The sequence below is a fragment of the Carcharodon carcharias genome, chromosome 13 (assembly GCF_017639515.1).
Source record: "Carcharodon carcharias isolate sCarCar2 chromosome 13, sCarCar2.pri, whole genome shotgun sequence".
Taxonomy (NCBI): domain Eukaryota; kingdom Metazoa; phylum Chordata; class Chondrichthyes; order Lamniformes; family Lamnidae; genus Carcharodon; species Carcharodon carcharias.
Genome location: NC_054479.1, coordinates 57,765,145 through 57,785,748, shown reverse-complemented (window position 1 = coordinate 57,785,748; position 20,604 = coordinate 57,765,145). Strand labels below are relative to the sequence as shown.

Here is a 20,604-nt window from a genome sequence, read left to right as displayed (position 1 = left end):
AAAGGTTGGAAAAATAGCATCTGGAATTTATAGTTGACTGTAATCCAGATGTGTAAAATAAACTGCCTGATGGTTTTTTTTTTGCTGAAAGTGCTACCTTCATCTCTAGGCCTCCCTATTCAGGTATTTGGCCTGCCACAGGTCAGAACAGTATTGGCTACCTTTAATCTGAATTCCTGTTCATACCCTGTCTATGCTGGTGATTTAGAATGTATGTTATGCTGCAAAGATGAGAACAGGACCTTTTTACTTCGGTGTCTCAAAGTATGATTCTTTCTCATTTGTTCAGCCAGTGGACATAGTTGACTGCAGCACTTGGAACCTGTTTCTTTTAACAGCTTGGTGACTGTTCTCTGAATAAGTATTCTCCGCAACGCTGTTTTATATTTTGTCCAAACTTCGATCTTTTTCTCACCAGCCACAATCCTTATTACTGCACAAAAGAAAAAGTTCTGTGTTGAAATGATAAATTTACACTTCTGTGTTTCACCAAAATTGAAGTAGTAGATTTTATAAAGTTTTTATAAAATGGGTAAAGGAATATAGAGTGCCACTTCCAATGAAAGTTACAGTCATACATTAACCTGTTTTTCTGATTTGGTGCTATTTTACCTACATTTGTCATTGTCAAATTAAAAAAGTAATGTTAATAGAAGGACAGAGCGAACATGGAAGCTATTAAGCCTGTATTTATAGAGTACCTTTAACCTCAGCATGTGCCAAAGTAATTCACAGCCAATGAAATATTTTTGAAGTATAATGGCCAGATTGTCTACAGCAATGAAATATATGATAATGTGTGTCTGGTAGTGATGATTGGGGGATAAATGTTGGCCTGGACACGGGGGATAACTCCCTTACTCTTCAAAATAGTGCCATAGAATATTTTTTCACCCACCTGAGAGGGAAGACTGAGCCTCAGTTAACATCTTGTCCATAAGGCAGCACCCCTGATGTTGCTGCGTTCCCTCAGTGTCAGCCTGGATTGTGAACTCAAACCTCTAGAGTGGGGCTTGAATCCATCACTTCTTGACTCTGAGGTAAAAGTGCTAGCATCTGAACTAAGGCTGATAACTAGGGAGAATAACAACAGAAAATAGGGAGTATAACAGCAGAAATAGAACAGAACAAGCACAGATAAAGAGTTTATACATTTAAAATTGGCTTTGTTGAGGTGTTCGGTTTAGAATTATTCCCTCTTATGCTCTACTTGGACATAGGAGCAGGCATCCAGCCTGATCTACCATTCAAACAGATCATGGCTGATCATAGAAGCAGAAAATGCTGGAAAAACCCAGCAGGCCTGGCAGCATCTGTGGAGGGAGAAACAAGAGTTAACATTTCAAGTCCAGTTGAAACTTGAAACGTTAACTCTGTTTCACTCTCCATAGATACTGCCAGACCTGCTGAGTTTTTCCAGCATTTTCTGTTTCCATTTCAGATTTCCAGCATTCACAGAATTTTGCTTTTATCATGGCTGATCATCTACCTCTATGCCATTTTCCCCACAATCCCCATATCCTTTGATATCATTAGTATCCAGAAATCTATCGATTTCTTGAGTTTCCATGGCTCTCTGGAGTAGAGAATTCCAAAGATTCACCAGCCTCTGAGTGAAGAAATTCCTCCTCATCTTGGCCTTAAATTGTCCGCTCCTTATTCTGAGACTGTGTCCCCTGGTTCTAGACTCACCAGCCAGGGGAAACATCCTATCTACATCTACCCTGTCACGCCCTGTCAGAATGTTGTAAGTTTCAATGCGATCACCTTTCATTTATTGAAACTCTAGAGAAAACAGGCCCAGTTTTCTTAATCTCTCCTCACAAGACAATCCTGTCATCCTAGGAATTAGTCTGGTGAACCTCTGTTGCACTCCTGCTGTGGTATGTATATCCTTTCTTTGATAAGGAGACCAAAACTGGACACAATACTCCAGGTGCTGTCTCACCAAGGCTCTATACAATTGCAGTAAGGCATCCTTACTCCTGTACTCAAATCTTGTGATGAAGGCCAACATACCATTTGTCTTCCTAATTGTTTGCAGCACCTGCATGCTAGCTTTTAGTGACTCATGAACAAGGACACTCTGGTCCCTTTGAACATCCACTTCCTAACCTCTCACCATTTAAGAAACACTCTGCCTTTGTTTTATTTCCTACCAAAGTGGATAACTTCACACGTTCACATTATATTCCATCCACTTGCCTGTCCAGATCCCCTAGAAGCCTCCTTGCATCCTCCTCACAACTTATATTCCCATCTAGTTTTGTGTTTTAAGCAAATTTGACAATATTACATTTGGTCCTCACATCCAAATCATTGATATAGATTGTGAACAGCTGAGGCCCCAGCACTGATCCTTGCAGTACCCCATTAGTAACATCCTGCGAATGACCCGTTTATTCCTACTCTGTTTTCTGCGTGTTAACCAATTCTCAGTCCATACCAGTATATTATCCCCATCTCATGTGTTCTAATTTTGTTTATTAACCTCCTGTGTGGGAGCTCATCAAAAACCTTCTGAAAATCCAAATACACTACATCCGCTGATTCCCCTTTATCTATGCTACAAGTAACATCCTCAAAAAAAAACTCCAACAGGTTTGTTGAACATGATTTCCCTTTCATGAATCCATGTTGACTCTGACCAATTCTAAGTGTTCAGCTATCGCATCCTTTATAATAGATTCTCACATTTTACCTACCACTGACATGAGGCTAACAGGTGTATAGTTCTCTGTTTTCTCTCTCCCTCCCTTCTCAAGTGGTGGGGCTACATTTGCTACTTCAACGTGTGCAGGAACCTTTCCAGAATCTATAGAATTTTGAAAGATAACTACCGATGCATCTAAATGTATTTGAGTAGTTTTAAATTAATAGTACCAAAGTATGAAATTGAACAAGGAGACGGGCATTTTCACAGCTTGCTAACAGGTTGAGCATTAATTATTAGAAAGCACCTGAATCAAAATATCCCTTGTAGATAAAGGACACTGCCAATCATTACCTACCCTATCACAGGCAGCATATAAAAGTGGGAAACCTGTATGAAATTGGTTAAGAACCCATTGCATGCATGTGATCGTGGAAAAGAGGGCGGATTTGTATCAATGTGCAATGAAGGTAGCTGTCCTCTGCAAGATTAACCATGGCCCTCTCACAATGACATGGCCCTTTCTTGGTGTTCATGCAGGGCATCTGGTGTTTCTAGGCAGTTTTCCTTCTTTTCTCCACTCACATGCTCCATTGCTGGGTAACTCTTTTGAGTACAAACACATTTCCATCTGTTTCAGATGAAGTTACATTGTTTCCCATTGTGAGATTTGAACTCTTGATCTTGGGGTTGCAAGCCCAGTACCATAACCACTTGGCTATTTAGGCCAAGCCTCCATTGCTGGGTAACTTTTGCGAGTACAAACAGGTTTCCATCTGTTTCAGATGAAGTTATATTGTTTTCATAATTTGCCATTGTGAGATTTGAACTCTTGATCTTGGGGTTGCAAGCCCAGTACCATAACCACTTGGCTATTTAGGCCAAGCCTCCATTGCTGGGTAAGGTGTAGTAATTTCATAGGTTGAGTAATTAGAATTAAGAATAGCCCGTTACTTTTTTTCTGCATTTACTTCTAGTAATTAAACCCTTCATGTGGTGGTTTTAGAGTTTCAGAATTTGCTGTTATCAGATTCACAGGCACTTCATTCTCATTTTCCACAATGGGTCCAAAGGCACTCCCTATTGTAGACATCCGCTGATGAAAACCACACTTGTGCAGTTACAGGAAGTTCTGTCTCCACTGGGGTGCATTCTGCTGACTACAGCCAGCCTCTGGACTGATCCTTAATCTTTTACATTTGTCTTCAAGCTGGGAGGGGAGGTAGAGAGTTATTTAGAATGGTAAATGAAGATTTTTTTCAGTAGCATGAAACTGTCTTGTTTTAGGTTTGAGTAGTTATCAGTCACAATCTGGCTGAGTATGGTAAAGTGTACGTGCATTAGGATCTGAGTTAGGCTGTTTTGCAGCTGTTTGAGCTGAACTGAAAGTAGGAATTTTGTCTCATTACAGTGGACGTTGTCACTTTTCATTTTCAATTATTTCATTTTTTAAAATGCAGAATGTCAAAAGTTTCCAGAAGTCTTCCCAGGAAGCCATTCCTTATTATCAGACTGAGCATAGCCTTATTATCTTGTCTGCTTGTAATACTTAGTGCAGTCAGCAAAACAGCTCTAACGTAGTGATCACAGATAATCATGGATAAGGAAAGCCATTTTGAGCATCTTGGTTCATTCTTCCTGAAAGACCCCATGTTGCCCCTTGCGACATCTGATTTTTTTTTTTACCTGCACTCCTCTATCTGTTGGCCCTTTTCGTGTGTTGATAACTGTCTGTGTGAAGAACATCATAACCAGTTCTAATTTTCCGTTTACTAATTAGAACCAGTGTTTCCCTCAATTTCTAATATCCTGGATTTATCTTTGCCACCCTCTTAACTAATCTTTTACCTCTGGATGATCTGGGAAAACTGATATTCTGGGTGCTCAGAAGTAACGTTATCATTTATGAAGACTTTAGTGCCATTACAGAAGCCTTCTTTACAGGCTGATAAGCCAAAGTCTTGGCCCTTATTTCTCCTAACTTTCACCTTTGGCTCATTTCCTCCACTGTTTGATTGTCTCCCTTGTATCTCAATGATCAGGGCTGGACCCAGTACTCATGGTGCAGACTTCACTTTTTTTACTGTTCTGCTTTTGCTTCCTGCTCTGCAATAGCTGGGCATATTAACCATAAAGTCTACTAACTTCTAGGTCCCTCGTTTCATTAGCTATGTTAGCACCACTTATGTGATATATTTCACCCACTGTTCCTTCCTACATGCAGTACATTACAGTGTCTGCAACAAATGTGATTGTTTTTAGTCCAAGTCTTTGTGTAATTTCATAGCTGCCTTCTCCAATCCACTGCCCCAACTAGCGATATCAGCAAACCTGGCTTGATTTCTAAGCCATTGATATAAATTGGAAATTAAATTAATAGTCCCAGCACTTGGCATCACAATCTGAGCCAACAAGAACAGGGGTGGTAGATGAATGAGGTTTTGCACACTAATATGATGTGGACAGTGGAGTTTTGGATAAGGCAGAGTTTGTATGTATAGCATATAGGCTTGGAGGGCAGCATGAAGAGGATTGGAGAAATTAAACAAAAGCATGGATGAAAGTTTTGGTTGAGGCACTTTGTTGTTTTTGGCGATGGGTTGAATGGATTCAAAGCTTGGAACAGGCAATGATGATGTGTAGGGTCGGGAAATTGAAATTGGTGGTTAGGGTGCAGAGTTTCTGGTGCAAGTTGAACGTGTGATTTTGCCCCTGCCAGCATTTAATTGGACCACGTTTTGGCTCATCTCCAACTTGATCTTGAACAGATCCTATTAAGGTGGCAATCATGTCTTTTTTGTTTGTGTAGGAAACTCTTTATCATCAAGCTTGTAAATATTTAATTTGCCCAAACTATATCATGTAGTATCTTTAATGTACTTGAAATTAGGAACAGCACATCGCATGAAATTTCACATGGGAGTTTCTCAAACTGGAAGATGCTTCAGCATTGTTGATTTTTTTTTTCCCTGCTGTTGGATTTAATCTTCTGCTGAATAGGTTTTTCTTTGAAAAAGCAAAATCCTACATAGTAATATCTCTCAACCCCGAATCACCCTCAGCCAATCACTTTGGGCTGGAGAGATATAATATAAAACATCAAAATAGTTATCGAGAGGGGAATCGGAGATGCCAATGTCTTCTACATTAGATGTTACTTTTTAAGTGAAGCAGGTAATGATTAATTAAACCAAGCCTGGGTAGGCAACAATTATTTTACACCTTTTGAAGGAAATTGTTGTAGAGTCAGTCATTACAGCAAAGAGGCCATTTGGCCCATCAAGCCTGTGCTGGCTCTCTGTAAAGCAATCCAATTATACCCATTTCCTAACACTATCCCCATAGCCCTACAAGTTTCTTTCCCTCCACTGCCTACCCAATTCTCTTTTGAAATAATTGATCGTCTCCACTTCCACCACCTTTTTTAGGCAGCGAGTTCCAGGTCACTACCACTCGCTGTGTTTTTTTTTAAAGTTCTTTCCTTCAATCCTCCCTGTATCTCTTGGCTAAAACCTTAAATCTCTGTCCCTGTTCTGTTGCCTCGAGTGGAGTGTAGCAACAGATTTGTGAAGGCATCTCCTCCCTTCAGTATGCCAACTTTCTTGATATGTAAATTCCATCATTAGATCAGAGGATCTTGCTACATGGCCATTTAAATGTGTGAACTTAGTCTGCTGGTGTCAGCTGTTTGACCACAGAACACCACCTGGCTCAGCTGCAATAGCTAACTTGAATCAGGCAGGGACTGGACTTCTGGGTGGAGCTTTGCTCATTACCAACATTCAATGGTAGTCTATTTGCGACATGTTGAAGATGTCAGTTAATGAGCTAACAGGCTCAGGAGAGCTGTCAGTGGTGACTCTCATTGAATTAGCGCAGGTCCTTACTGGTTCTAGCAAAACCCACAGTCACTAAGTTTAAAAATTGATGGAGTTGTTGATGGACGAATTCAATCCTTGGATCTTCTAGCACTAAGCATAGTTTGAGAGAAGATGGCACACACCGTGGAGGCAATTTATTCCCAATTTGACTCATAACCGGTACATGCAGCCTTTGATGGTCTGCATTTGTTTGCACAAGTGTTATTTAAGGCATTTTCATATTAATGCCTGGTGCATCAGGCAAGCAGCATTCGAGCAGAGACCTGGGATTACTAAATGTCCTGCTCCCTGTTCTGCATGAATAAATCAGTGCGTTGATTACTGCTTTTTTTGTGCAAATGCCAATTTGCCACCAGCCCTTGTTTATATATGCTGGTGTGCCATCGGTTGAGTTATTAACGGGCAAACAGGAATAGCCCTCCGTTTTCTGTCCCTTGGATAGGGACTCTGATCAAAAGTTATCAGGGATCCCAGACTTCATCAGAATTGTAGGGTTTGTTTCCTTTAAGTTTCAGGTAATAGGCAACACTCATTAAGTGGCTTAACTCTCCAAGTTAATGACTTGAGCAGTAACCCTAGGATTGTTTTAAATTGCAGTGCCATTGATGACTGCTTTATACAGTATCAAGCCTTTTGCTTTTCTTTAATCAAACTTCCACCCTCCACATCCCCTTGCTGATTCCACTGCACAACTTTTGAGCAATCATTTCCTCTGTTGATGCATTGCCATGAAGGCTCGCCTTTATTTCAGCTAAACGTAAAAATCAAAATATGGTGAAGATGTTAAGTTTTACAACACGCGAGTGGGTTTGAAATCAGATGGGCTGTGCTCCCAGTATCGTGGCCCTTCCTCTGCCAGCAGTTAAGAGCTGCCAGCTTGTAAAATCGAAACCCCTCGTTCCTGAGGGATGGGGTCAGAAGGTTGTTATTCCACTGAGCACAATGGAATTTGTGCAGTGGCCTGTGAGGTCAGCTGGTGAACAATAGCAGGATCTGTTGAGAAGAGAACCCAAGCCTTCAGCGTTGTTACAGAGATATAACATGTAAAGCACAGAAGCAGGCCATTCAGCCCAACAAGTCTATATTAGTGTTTGTGCTCCACACCGAACAGAGGGGAAGGGGGTGGTGGGAGCAGTGATGGGGAATGACAAAGAAAGGTCAGTGTTAACCTGTGGTGCTTATCTCAAATTAAGACAGATTTACAGCAGTTAAAACCTTACATTCCAGAGATTGCAGGTGCAATCAAAGTGACCTCCAGTGCATAGGACCACTCTTACTGGTGCCCACTTTTTATTCTTTTGCTCTCTGCATAAAGTTGATTTTGTATTTTGTGCTAAGCTGTTATTGAGTTTGACAGATTTTATTTTCCCGTAGTCACCAGCTCATTGTGAATCAGTAGCCACGTACAAAGATGGCTTACGTTACTTTTGTGTACCTCCTTCACCACTTAAGTCTTTTTCTTACTCATTCAGCCTTGGTGTACATCAGGTGCAGGTTGTCAATAAGGGAAAATCTCTACTGGTTGCTAGTGTAGATAGGAGTGATTGGTGTCCATGACAACTCCATGGTACTGGAGTGAAAACCCATATCAGCACGTTTCAATATGAACAGTAAGCTATTGAGTGTTGTTGGTATTGTAAACGAGCCTTCATCTTGTAACTTAAATGCCTCACAATTCTAGTTCATTTATCCCTTGTCTTTACTTTCCCTGATCATCTTTATATTGTACTGCCAAGACAGTGAGTTTGTGATGTGCTCCCAGATCTCCCAAAGCCTCCCTCCCCTCCCTTGACTGAAAGTTAAACACCAGCTGGCATTGGAGATTGGCTTTTTTCTGTTTCCTTTCCATGGACTCTGCTCTTCCCCTATGTCCCCTCACACTCTGTACCTAACTAGGTCAAATCTGCTTTTTATCCTCAGCCATTGTTCATAGGATCAGGCATAGGCCATTCAAACCCTTGAGCCTATTCTACCATTCAGTCAGGTCAGGTCATGGCTTATCTGTATCTCAATCCCTGTTCATGCTCTGATACTCTATTGTTACCCACACCATGTTCAGCAGCTACAGCGCAGCTTCCTATTGCAAACAAGGCTTGGAAAATTTCCTTTTGTGGCTGAGAGGATTGTTTCCCTAAGGAACTCTTCAACTATGGATAACTTTCATCATATTTAATTAGCTTTCTCCAACCAGTGCTTTCTCCATGCAGATCCAGGCCACAGACTCCAATTGAACTTGCATTGTTGCTAATGGCCAACAGCCACAGATGGCTGCATTGCAATAATCCTAGCTATGGTTCTTTAAACTAGGAATCATTCTTGTAGCTCTAGTCATGTGGAGAAACCAAAAAGGGGCACGGCACTCCAGATGCGGTCAAACCATAAACCTGTAGGAGGACTTTGGTGTCCACTGCATTGAATTTCATCAAGTTGTTGTATTGGCCTTAAGAATCAAATTTGCCACATATTTATCTATAGCAAACAGTGTTTCATGATATTCAGCACATCTTAATGGTGAGGCAAACTTTGAAATGGAAACACCCTGCCATGTCCAGAAACTAATATACAACTGAGGCACCTGCTGCCTTCAGAAACTGACTTACGGAGGGGAAGCTTGCTATGTGCCCAGAGATTAATTTATACAGGAGGCCTCTACAGCATTGAGAGTTATCTGTAATGATCTGTTGTGTCTTCTGGACGCAATTCAGCGATGAATGTGGTCAGGTGCAAGGACAGATTTCATGTTCACAAAGAGTGCCAGAGATTTTCAGACATAGATCTGTGGTGTATAGAATATATGCTCAGACTTTGTGGTTTCCTCAGTGAGCTGTTTCTTCCTTGGTGAGGCTGAGATGTGCTCAGTTGGAAGCTAGATTTAAGAAGGTTGACGTTAAATTTGGAACATCAGTTACATTCTAAAAGATGTTTTTCATTTTATGTTAAATCTCTTAATCACTGTGGAAAAGTTTTTGGAGTATCCTTCCTGCTCTGTTTCCTCAGGGTGGGCTTCTAATTACTTGTGCCTCTGTTTGATTCACATTTATAGGCAAAAGAAGGGCCTGCACTTCTTAGAAAGAAAGAACTTGCATTTATATGGCACTTTTCACAACCTCAGGATGACCCAAAGTGCTTTACAGCCAATGAGCACTCTTGAAGCGTAGTCACTGTTGTAATGTAAGAAATGCCACAGTCTGTCTGTACACAGCAAGTTCCCATAAACAACAAGTTCCCCAATGTGATAATATAGGACAATCAGTTTTAGTCATGTCAGTTGGGGGATAAATATTGGCCACGTTCCTTTTGAAATACAGGATCCTTTACATCCATCTGAGAGGGCAGACTGACTCTGTCTGATGTTCTCATCGGAAATATGGCACCTCCCTCGGTACAGACTGTAGTATCAGCCTAGACTATGCTTTCAGGCCTCTGGAGTGGGACTTGAGCGCACAGCCCTCTGATTCTGATCTGAAAGTGCAACTCACTGAGTCACTGCTGACAAAGATCATGACTTAACTCTCCTATGTTTGATAATATCCAAAGTCTTGCACCATAGCTATCTTAAAAGTGACATCTATTATAGCTGAATTCAAAAGCATTACTCTGTGGATAATTAATATTCAATGCAGGTTGAACTATTGGCTTGATACCTGCTTTCAGCTTCTCAACCAGCTCTGGCACAGTTTAGCTAAAACTGTTTAAAATGCAAGAGGCTGGATACTGAGAGAGGCTATTGAACCCATATCTCTTCTGGTGAGAGAACCCAGAATAAGGGGCACAATCTTAAAATTGGAGCCAGGCTAATCGAGAATGAAATCAGGGAAGCACTTTGTATGGAAAATGTGTTGTGGAAACCTGAAATTCGCTCACTCAAAGGGCTGTAGATGTTGGGGGTTAATTGAAATTTAAGATATCAGTAGATTTATGTTGGGTGAAGTTATCAAGGGGTAGGCAGCAAAGGCAGATAAATGGAATTACGACAGATGAGCAAGATTTAATTTGAATGGTGGAAAAGGCTTGAGGGGCTGAATAGCCAATTCCTTCTCCTAAGTTAAACAAAACAGCATGAGACCCTCGTCCCCTTCCACAGATGCAGTAAGGGAGTCAGCTGCCCTTATGACTCATCATTTCTTAGTCAAACCGTGGCAGAGTGGCATTCCCTTCCTCAGTTTGGTTGTGGGTTCTGTAGCGGACAGTTCGTCTCAAAGTTTAGAGACCAGTAAATACTTACTGAGCAGTTAGCTATAATTTCTTGGTGCTTGTTCCAGCAACATATTAACATCAATCTATTTCTTTTTCTGGCATTTGTTTGAATACCCTCTTTATTTTTCAAGAAATCAGCTGGGAACCAAGACCAGCACCCCACTCTTATTCCCTCATGCCCTGAGCTTTGGGCAGTGACTGACACGGATTTGCAAATTCTCCACTGCTGTCTCAGTGTAGATGAGCTAACTCAGCAGAGATCAGAAGTCAAACCTGGGACCATCTGGTCTGCATGAGTCAGCGCCACACACACCATGGTGCTTATAACCGAATGCCATCTGAGTAGCTCCTGCTGCTGGGATTGCACTAAACAGTTCAAGGACACTCTCCCTTCCAATTCAGCTCGTATGATCTAAACCTGAGCCCTGATTGTCGCCCACATGAATAACCATCAACTTGAGTACATTTTTGAGTGCTCCAGTGACGGTGATTGGTTGGTGTACGTGATACATATTGAGGCTTTCAGAAACTCCATTACAGAGATGCCTCCTGTCTGCTAGGAGATTGTGTTATTGCTGTGCAGATTTTGTGGATGTGCCGAAACGGGGAAAAACAGGTATGCTGACTTCCTATATCAAAAAAATGTGCCTGTAGATTTTGCATCAAAAATATTGATGTTCAAGAAATATACAAGCAAATAACATTTTGTAACTTAACCCTCTGTCAAGGGTGAGCTTGCTGCCTGTTGGCAGAGCCTTCCTCCCCTTTGTCTTGCTGGAATTTGGGAAGCTTGTGCATTGCCATTGTTCACAGTTACTGTAGGAAATTCTCATAGCTATTTGACTCTTGTCAGTTATCTGTGAAGGATTAGCTATTGTCCAGAGATGAGCACATCAATAGTTAATATATGGTAGATTATTTCACTTTGTCACAGACTCCAGCAAGAAATCTGTCAGTATAATTTTCAGTAACAGAAAAAGTGCAAAAACAGGTAAAAGGAGTTTGAAACTGGATTAAAAATATTGATAGTTTGGAACATTCAAAGTAAAGAAAGGATTTGCATTTAAAAAGTGCCTTTCGCAACTTTGAGGCCTCAAAAGTGCTTTACAACCCAATGTCATTTTAAAATGTCACTGTTGTAGATAAATAAGATATTCAATTTGGAAACCACGAGGTGCCGCAAACAGCATTGACTGTATAATGAGCTGTGGGCATGAGATATTGGCCAGGACATCAGGAGAACTCTCTGCTGTTCTTCAAATAGTGTCATGGGATCTTTTATATCAGTCTGTGAGGACAGACGGGGGCCTTAATGCCTCATCTGAAAAACAGCACTTCCAGCATTGTAGTGCTCCCTCACTACTGCACTGGCGTGTCAGTCTGGTTTATGTGTTCAATTGGAAGTTAGTTTTTAAAGGATTGAAGTTCAGGAGAGATGAGATTGGATTCCCTAAATTACTTTTTCTTGTCGCTGGCCATTCAGATTGGCTATGAATGAACATAAGGAATAAGGGCAGGCATAGGCCTCATGGCCCCTCAAAGCTGCTCCACTAAAAGTCAGGTTATTAACTATACCAGAATGTCTCATAATTTCTACCTCTTCTTGTTTGGCAGGTATTACAGAGGCACGCATGGAGTTATAGTAGTATATGATGTCACCAGCGCAGAATCCTTTGTAAATGTCAAGCGATGGTTACATGAAATAAACCAGAACTGTGATGATGTGTGTCGGATACTAGGTATGTCTAAAATTGCCACTGTGCCCCAGGGTAACATCTGGAAGTTGCCTCATGATTCACCTGCCCCTGTCTTATTTTGCTTCACCCACACCCGCTGTGAAGGTATACCACTCATTTATCTGTTGTCTTCACTCCTGAACAAAGTTCCTCGAAGCTGTATGGGAGCATGGCAAGGTGTCTATGTAGAATTTACCATGCAGGGAACAAATAGGCCAGGGTAAGTAGTCCATGCATGCACGGACAAGTTACAGTCTTAAAAGGACCATGCAATGCTGCAAAGGGTCACCGACAGCAAGGTGAAATTAGTGGGAACATTCCCAAGGAAATGATGCTGCATTTTTATTGTTCCTTAAGAGTTTGTTGTTTAGGATGGAGGGTCCTCAAGCTTTTGTTGTCATGGCCATTTGGTGGGTGTGTCTGTATTCTGAACCCTCAGGGGAGCCACTTGTAAAAATTTAAAGCCTTGTTCCCGATGATATGCATACATTTAAATCTCCATATCCTGACAGACCTCAGTGTTCTGATTTTGGACTTATGCAATATCGAGCTAAAGTGCTATTTGTTTTAAATCAAATCCTTCAGCCATGCAAGCACATGAGTGCTACATAGTAAACAGGACAGACCTGTAAGTGTTGGATTACCTGAGTCAGAGAGCCTTCAATTGGCTCTTCTTGGGTTTAGCACAGAATTATTTCACTGTTCTAGTATCTAAGTATCTATCGTGCTCTGGGTGCAAGTTTATCCTGTAACTTTTTGTGTGAATTTTTCAGCTTATCAAAGTTAGTGTAAGAGATTGGACCATATTTGGCTTCCGATGTCACGATCCATCAGTACAAAAAACGGATATTGTGTCAGGTGCAACAGCCACACACACACACACACACACACACACACACACACACACACACACACACCCCCCCCCCCCCCCGCCAAAGTATCATGCTTCAGCAACATGCTATTCTTGAGTCATCCGTGCTGCAGTTGTCATCTTTTTTCAAGCAATAGTTGTAGGCTTTTGGTGAGATTGCCATTTGTTCTGTTTTATGCATTTGTCTCCTCCATAGCTGGAGGAATTGCATTTGGAGTGCTCAAAATCAGTTCACTGAGGAGTTGGGCACAAAACGCAGAAGTTTTCACCTTGTCTGCCTAAAGTCAAACCAGATCTGAGAGGTAAAGGGTCAGTGTGCTTACCTACTTTACTGATCAGTTTCTTATTCACTTTCTTAGAGCTTCCCTCCTGTTTTTGACTTCTAATTTTGTAACAATTTAAGAGATCTTCATTTCCTTAAGCTCGCCTTTTTTTTAAATTTTGCCCCGAGAGGTAAAATCTCCATAAAGGAGCTTTGTATATCATAAAGAGTAGAATCAAGGAAGCCCATCATGTTCGTACTAGCTGTTTGAAAAAGCTGTTCAGTTAATCCCATTCCCCTGTTTCCCCACAGCCCTACAAATTTTTCTTCAGGTATTTATCCAACTCCCTTTTGGAAGTGATTATTGAATTTGCTTCCACCACCCTTGCAGGCAGTGGACTCCAAATCAAAACACCTGTAGTTCTTTTAACAGTTCCTTCAAATCTGTCTACCTCGGTTACTGACTCTTCTGTCATTGGAAACAGTTTCTCCTTAATTAATCTCTCCATATTCTTCAACCTCATGAACACCGTGATTAAGCCATAAGTACATCAGCTATGCCCTTTGTTTTCATTAGATGATGTCCTTTCTCATCCCTAATAAATCCCACACTTCATTTGCCTACCCTTTTACTACTTATATATTTATAAAAGACATTTTTTTTATCCAACTCACTAATCTGTTTTCATACTTTCTTTACCCCTCATTTCATTTTCAGTTTTCCCCTTTACTTGTATTCAGCTTGGCTCTCCAGTGTGTAAGAAGGATGACATTTATCACTGGCTTTTTCTCTATATTTAATCTCTATGTTGTTAGCTATCCAGTGATAACTAAGTGCCCTTCCTTTTCATTCATGGGAATCTCTTGTCACTGTAACTCCACTTATCTCCTGTTTGACAGCATCCCATTGCACTTTGAACACTTGGTGATCTTTTGCCTGTTTTACAGTACAGAATGCAAGGACAGAATTAAAATTAAACCTGCAGATGGGAGAAAAAAATAAAAATGAATCAAGAGCACTAAGCAAATCTTTTGTGATTTTTCAAGTGGGATGAGTAACTGGAAAGAATGAGGTTTGCGCATTCTTCGCATGGCAATGTTGATACCCTCTGTTATCCTGTACTAATAGTCAAACAACAACTGCAACTTACATCTATATAGCACCTTAAATATCCCAAGGCATTTCACAGGGGTATTATCAAACCAGATTTGACACTTGAATCACCCAAGATGTTGGGGCAGATTTTTTTTTTAAAAATCTAGGTCCAAGGGTTAGGTTTTTCTGAGTGTCTTAAAGGGTAAAGAAAGGTGGGAAGGTTTGGAGAGGGAATTCTAGAACCTGGGGCCTTGACAGCTGAAGGCACAGCTACCAATGATAGCGGGATTATAATTGGAGTGCAAGAGGCCTGAATTGGAGGAATGTAGATATCTTGGAGGATTGTAGACTGGATGAGAGTAGAGAAGGGGAGGTGTGAGACCACAGAGGGATTTGAAATCAAGAATAAGAATTTTAAAAATTATTGTTGTTCAACTGGAAGCCAGTGTAAAGTCAGCGAGCACCAGGTGACAAGTGAAGGGAATTGGTGCAAGTTTTGAATGACCTTAAGTGTAGGGAGGGTGATAGGTGGGACGCCGGCCAGCCAGGACTGCATTTGGAATAGTCGAGTATAGAGGCAACAAAGGTGTGGATGAGGGTTTTAGCAGGGATGAGCTGAGGCAGGGACGGAGTTGTGGAGGTGGAAATAGGCAGCGTTCGTGATGGCATAGATACATGACTGAAAACCCATCTCTGGTCAAATATGGTACCAAGGTTGCAAATACTCCAGTTACAGAAACTTGTCAGAGAAAGGGATTGAGTCAGTGGTTCGGGATTGGAACATACTACCTCTGCTCTTTCCATTAATTAGGTGGAGGAAATTTTTGCTCGTCCAATACTGGATGGTGGTCAAGTGACAAGTCAGATAATGGAGAGATTGAGGGAGGTGGTAAGGAGTTAGATTTAGGTTTTGCCAGCATATGCGTGGAAATTAATACTGTATTTTCATATGATGTTGCTGAGGGGCAACATGTAGATAGAAATTGGAAGAATCCAAAGATAAATCCTTTGGGGGACACCAAAACTAATGGTGTGAGAGGAGGAAATGAAGCCATTTCAGGTGATTATCTGGCTATCACTGGATAGTTAAGAATGGTTGAGTGTCGTCCCACCCAGCTGGAGGACAATAGAGAGATCTTGGAGGAGAATGATGTGGTCATCCGTGTCAAAGGTTGCAGACAGGCTGAGAAGGGCAAGGAGGGGATAGTTGACCATGAGCACAGTTACGTAGAATGTCATTTATGATTTTGAGTGCCATTTTGGCACTGGAGAGGCAAAAATCTGGAGGGAGTCAAACATGGAGTTTCTGGAAGGATCGGTACAGAAATGAGGGGCAGCAACATATTCAGGGAATTGAGAGAGGAAAGGGAGGTCAGAGATGTGGTGGTAGTTTGCAAGGATGGGGGAGGTTTTTTGTGAGGAGAGGTGATGATGACAGATTTGAAGGCAGAAGGGAAATACTTGATAGAAAATCATTAACAATATCAGCTAACGTAACAGCCAAAGCCAGTGTCTAAACAGAAACCCGATCACTAATCGTTTGCCATCAGAGTGAGTGCTCAGAGGGACACTGATAGCAGCACTGTTCCTGCAGTAGTTATTCCCTGGACAATGCCTCAGCATGTTGTCTGAAAACACTAACACAAACTTGCTCCAAGCATTGTCTATCCTGTCTTTTAAATTGTGGTTTTACTGTTTACAGAATTTATCCCGCTATATTTATTTTTGGGAATAACTTTTTCTGGCATACACAACTGTGGAGACCTGTCCCCTCCTTAAGAGGAGTAAAGGGCAAGGTGGGGGGATGGGGGGTAATAGTTTGGATGCGAAGTACCTCTGTCATACCCCCTAGAACCCCAAAATCTATCTTTTGTCTTGTTTGTCCTTTGAGGTGAAGATGACCATCTTCACCCACTGGGTATGTAGGTAACTGGTAAGGCCAATCTGCACCCAGAGGATTCTGCTACAAATAGGACAGGACACTGCAGTCAATTGAGTTTTGGAGGAGTTGCTGGTTTGGGATTTCCTCTCCTTGCGTTTTCTTTCTGCCTCTGATATGTGCTTACTTTCCAAGGAGGCTGCACCATTTCTTATTTAGTTGCACCAGGTGCAGCAGTCCTGGGTGAGCTTCTCCCAGGACTCGAAGTCTATATCAGAACTCCCAAGTGAAGCCTTCAGAGGGTCCTTATGTTTCCTTTGACCACCATGAGTGTGCACCCCAGACTCTAAGCTCTTCATAGAAGATTTGCTTTGGTAAGCAAGTGTCAAGCATTCTGGCTACGTGACCAGTCCACCTCCATTGTGACTGTCTCAAAATGGTGTGGATGCTTGACAGGCCAGCTCAGGTGAGCATCTTGGTGTCTGGTATTTTGTCCTGCCATTTGATCTTCGGAAGCATCTGAAGGCAGTTCAAGTAAAATGATTGAGTAAATCAGAGTAATGTGAATGATATCCTTTATTTCTCAGTCCCCTGGAGGTTCCCTAATGACAGCTCAACAATTTAAAACCCTCAGATTAAGGAGGGGGGGATTAGGATAAATTTCCTTATGCAGTGTTATTGGAGGATGGGATTCTTTACTGTTCATTTGGACATTTGTAATAAATTATTTGGCATGAAGTGCCATTTTATGAATTCCTCATCATTGTAAAAGCTGCTACCCTGTCAGAGTGTCAGCAAGCAATTTCTTCAGAAACCTGCGAATTGACATCTGGACAGCCTCTACATGGGGATGAAGAAAGTTCTCGGGATACTGATCTAGAATTTATTAATGGGACTGTTAACTGAGAGTAAACCCATGATTCTGGGACAGGCTTGGGCTGCCCCAAGAAGTCTCTGTAGTGCATCTTTAGCAGCAGTGAGGTGTGCGTACCTTATGCTCCTGCCCACACCTGGGAGCGATCCTGCCACACCCTGCTTTGTCCATTCCTTGTCCCTGTTTGTGTGCGGTTTCTTGTTCTCCTTTTCATTATCCCTTTTCGTTATCTCGTTCCCAGCGTAGCCTCAGCTTGTGTTTCACCCTTTGTCAGGAGTGTTCAAGATTTTGCTTCCTTTTCAGTTGGCAACAAGAATGATGACCCAGCGCGTAAAGTAGTGGAGACCAATGACGCACAGAAATTTGCAGAACAAATGGGCATTCAGCTTTTTGAAACCAGTGCAAAGGAGAACCTCAACGTTGAAGAGGTAGGCTTCTCTGTGATGGGGTGGGGCAAATAAGTCGACCACTCTTTGCCACCATTTTGTCACTTCAACTCCTGTACATTGAGCTCACATTGTGTTTCTTTTCAGATGTTCAATTGCATCACAGAGCTAGTCCTGCGGGCCAAGAAAGAGAACTTAGCCAAACAGCAGCAACAGCAGCAGAATGATGTCATCAAACTGTCCAAAAATAGTAAAAAGAAGAGAAAGTGTTGCTAACGAGGAAAAAAAATAGACTTCTTTGCAATGAACAGTCCCTTTCACTTGGACTTGTGTATCATGAAGTCAAAAATGGACATTTTTTCCCACACCCCACCCCCCCCACCACCAACCCCAGGAAGGATAATGTATGAGAGCAGATGTGGGATCTTGCCGGCCCAGTGGTGTTGCTCCCAGATTTCGGCTTCCGAATTACTTTTTTTTCCCCCTGATTGAAAGCGACTGCGTCGTACTAGCTCAGTGCCAAGATTGGATCAGATCGTCTCATTCCAGTTCAATTTGTACAGATGTACAGAGAAGATCAACGAGTGACTTGTCTCGCCTGAGGGTTTTAAAAACCCTGTACGTAATGTACGCCTTTCAGCTTCTAACGCTACCCCCCTTTTCATCAACGCTTCGCCTAATACTTTCAGATGCCAAGAAATGATGAACATTTTTTTTGATAAGAAAGCAAACTTCTTCGAATCAAGCTGCTGACTAATGTTGACACAAGGCCACTTGTTCCCTCCGTTTTTGCACTGTTCCTGCTGTATTAGATTCCCCTTGACATTACCCGATTTATAGTTTTGTGTTTGGGGGCAATGTTGGAGGGGGAGGGAAGCTAACTATCAAGAAGAAGTGAAGGGGCAGGGACTCACTATTGGACTAGGCATTTTTATGAATGGAGTTCCAGAGCCCCTTTTTGATTTGGAATTTTTATCATCAATTAACTACTCCACTATTTATACCAAAAGTGGGTCCAGAAATTTTGGTTAACGAGTTTATCTTCTGTAGAATGGTAATTAGCCTTGTACTATAATGAAAGGGCGGGGGGAAATATAGGGAATAAACAACCTTAACAAAATAAAGTATGTAATAAGGTAAGGTGAATGAACAGTGTTTTTCATAAGCCTGTTGATCATGTGTGTTAATGCCTCAGACCTTCATCCTGGAGGCAGGTGATTGATTGATTTATGATAATATCAAACTGCAAACAGCACAAAACCTGTGTCCTGCAGCACAAATATATTGTGCAGAAGTGCACCTTTTACTGGGTGGGGGCTATTGCACATTAAAATGGGAGGAGCTAAAAATAAGTCTAGCTTGTAAATGGTCTTTTCACTGCTGTGACTTGAGTCTATATCAAGGCCATGTGGGTGAAATCAAAGTCTGCACTGCCAGGTATAAGAGGCCTTGCATGGGATAAGTTTAGGCAGTCTCAATCCAGTTTCTATTGGGAAAGCCCCACTTTATCATTTTGGCAGCTACAGCCTGATAAGCCACAAGATAGCTGAGAAATGGGCAAAATGTCATGTTGAAGTACAGAAGATGAGCTGAGGTTGGAGCAGAGTCGAGGGAGCTTTGCTTTGTGTTTGCCCCTTGCTGTTACCTGACTTAGGAGTGCTAGAGGGAGATATATGCAAAGCTTGACTTTGTGTCTAACCTTAGTATACCTAACCTGCTTGATGTTGACATGGGGTGCCTGAAATGGAAGTGCCCTTTTCCCCAGCATTAACATCCTACACCTTAAAGAACACGCAAACCAACTGATCCTCACCCTTACCCCACCTCCCCCAAAGGTATACACCAGTGAATCATCACCTGATCTGTGTAGAAATATAGCCAATGCTGCTGGGAGGGTGGACTGTCATTGGTTGTAAGAGCTCTAAGTGCAATCTGGGTGGGTTGAATCTGCAGCACAAAACTGCCCAAAATTGAGTGCTGATTGTCACTAAATCATGGGTCTAATGCCATGGGGTCAGCCTTTGTTGGGGGATGGATGAGTCACCTGGTGGGAGAGTAAAGCCCCATTGGTCACTGCATTGGGAGTTCTACCTGGGGTCAGAATTGTGATGTACCTAACCAGGCAAGTACTTGGTTGGGAATAATAAATGCCAGTATTTTTTAATGGGACGTTGAATGAAAGTAACTTAAATAACTATTATTTTAAGGGTTACCATTTGCTGACAATTTTAAAGAAAATGTATTCTTTATTTGTGTACAAGGTGGACGTTACATCAAAAGAGAAGGCCTACTTTGCAAGGTGTAATATTGTGGAATCCCTTCTGTTCAAAGGTGTATCTTAAAATATCTGAAATCTTGTGGCAATTGGTTATGCAACTGTTCGTAATGACAATTGTGTATTAAAACACAAATTATTGCAAAATGTGGTACAGGTTGCAATGTCATCTGTTTGTCATGTGTCCCTTATGTACCACCTGCATGAAAAGCATGTTCACCTCTCTTGATGCACAATTCCTATATATGTAGCTTCCATCCATGCGCGATGCTTTTTGTTTTCTGTTTGTCATTATGCTAAGTTATGGGTGTATGCAAAATGTCTTTGGGTGTCAAACTTGCGTTGTACCTTTTTGTGGTTGTTCACCTTGGAAGTAGGTGATGCGTGCGCAAACATAAAAGTGTATCTGCTACTTGGAAGTGCCTGTTAGTGTGATTCTCGGTATTATGCTTCCCAGCTGGGAAAATGTGGACAATTCTGGGCACCATACTTTT

At 41.7% G+C, this 20,604-nt stretch overlaps 1 protein-coding gene across 2 annotated transcripts in view; it reads left to right on the top strand.

Moving 5' to 3' along the window:
• The window catches only part of rab35b (RAB35, member RAS oncogene family b), a 45,390-nt gene extending 25,133 nt beyond the window's left edge, over positions 1–20,257 (top strand). Inside the window, exons 4-6 of one of the 2 annotated variants that reach the window (XM_041202969.1) lie at positions 12,346–12,470; positions 17,753–17,877; positions 17,983–20,257. In XM_041202969.1, the coding sequence (XP_041058903.1) occupies positions 12,346–12,470; positions 17,753–17,877; positions 17,983–18,111 (379 nt within the window). In that variant the 3' untranslated portion in view covers positions 18,112–20,257. The remainder of the gene's footprint in view (positions 1–12,345; positions 12,471–17,752; positions 17,878–17,982) is intronic. The other variant, XM_041202970.1, reaches the window with a different exon arrangement.
• Positions 20,258–20,604: the final 347 nt, after the last annotated feature.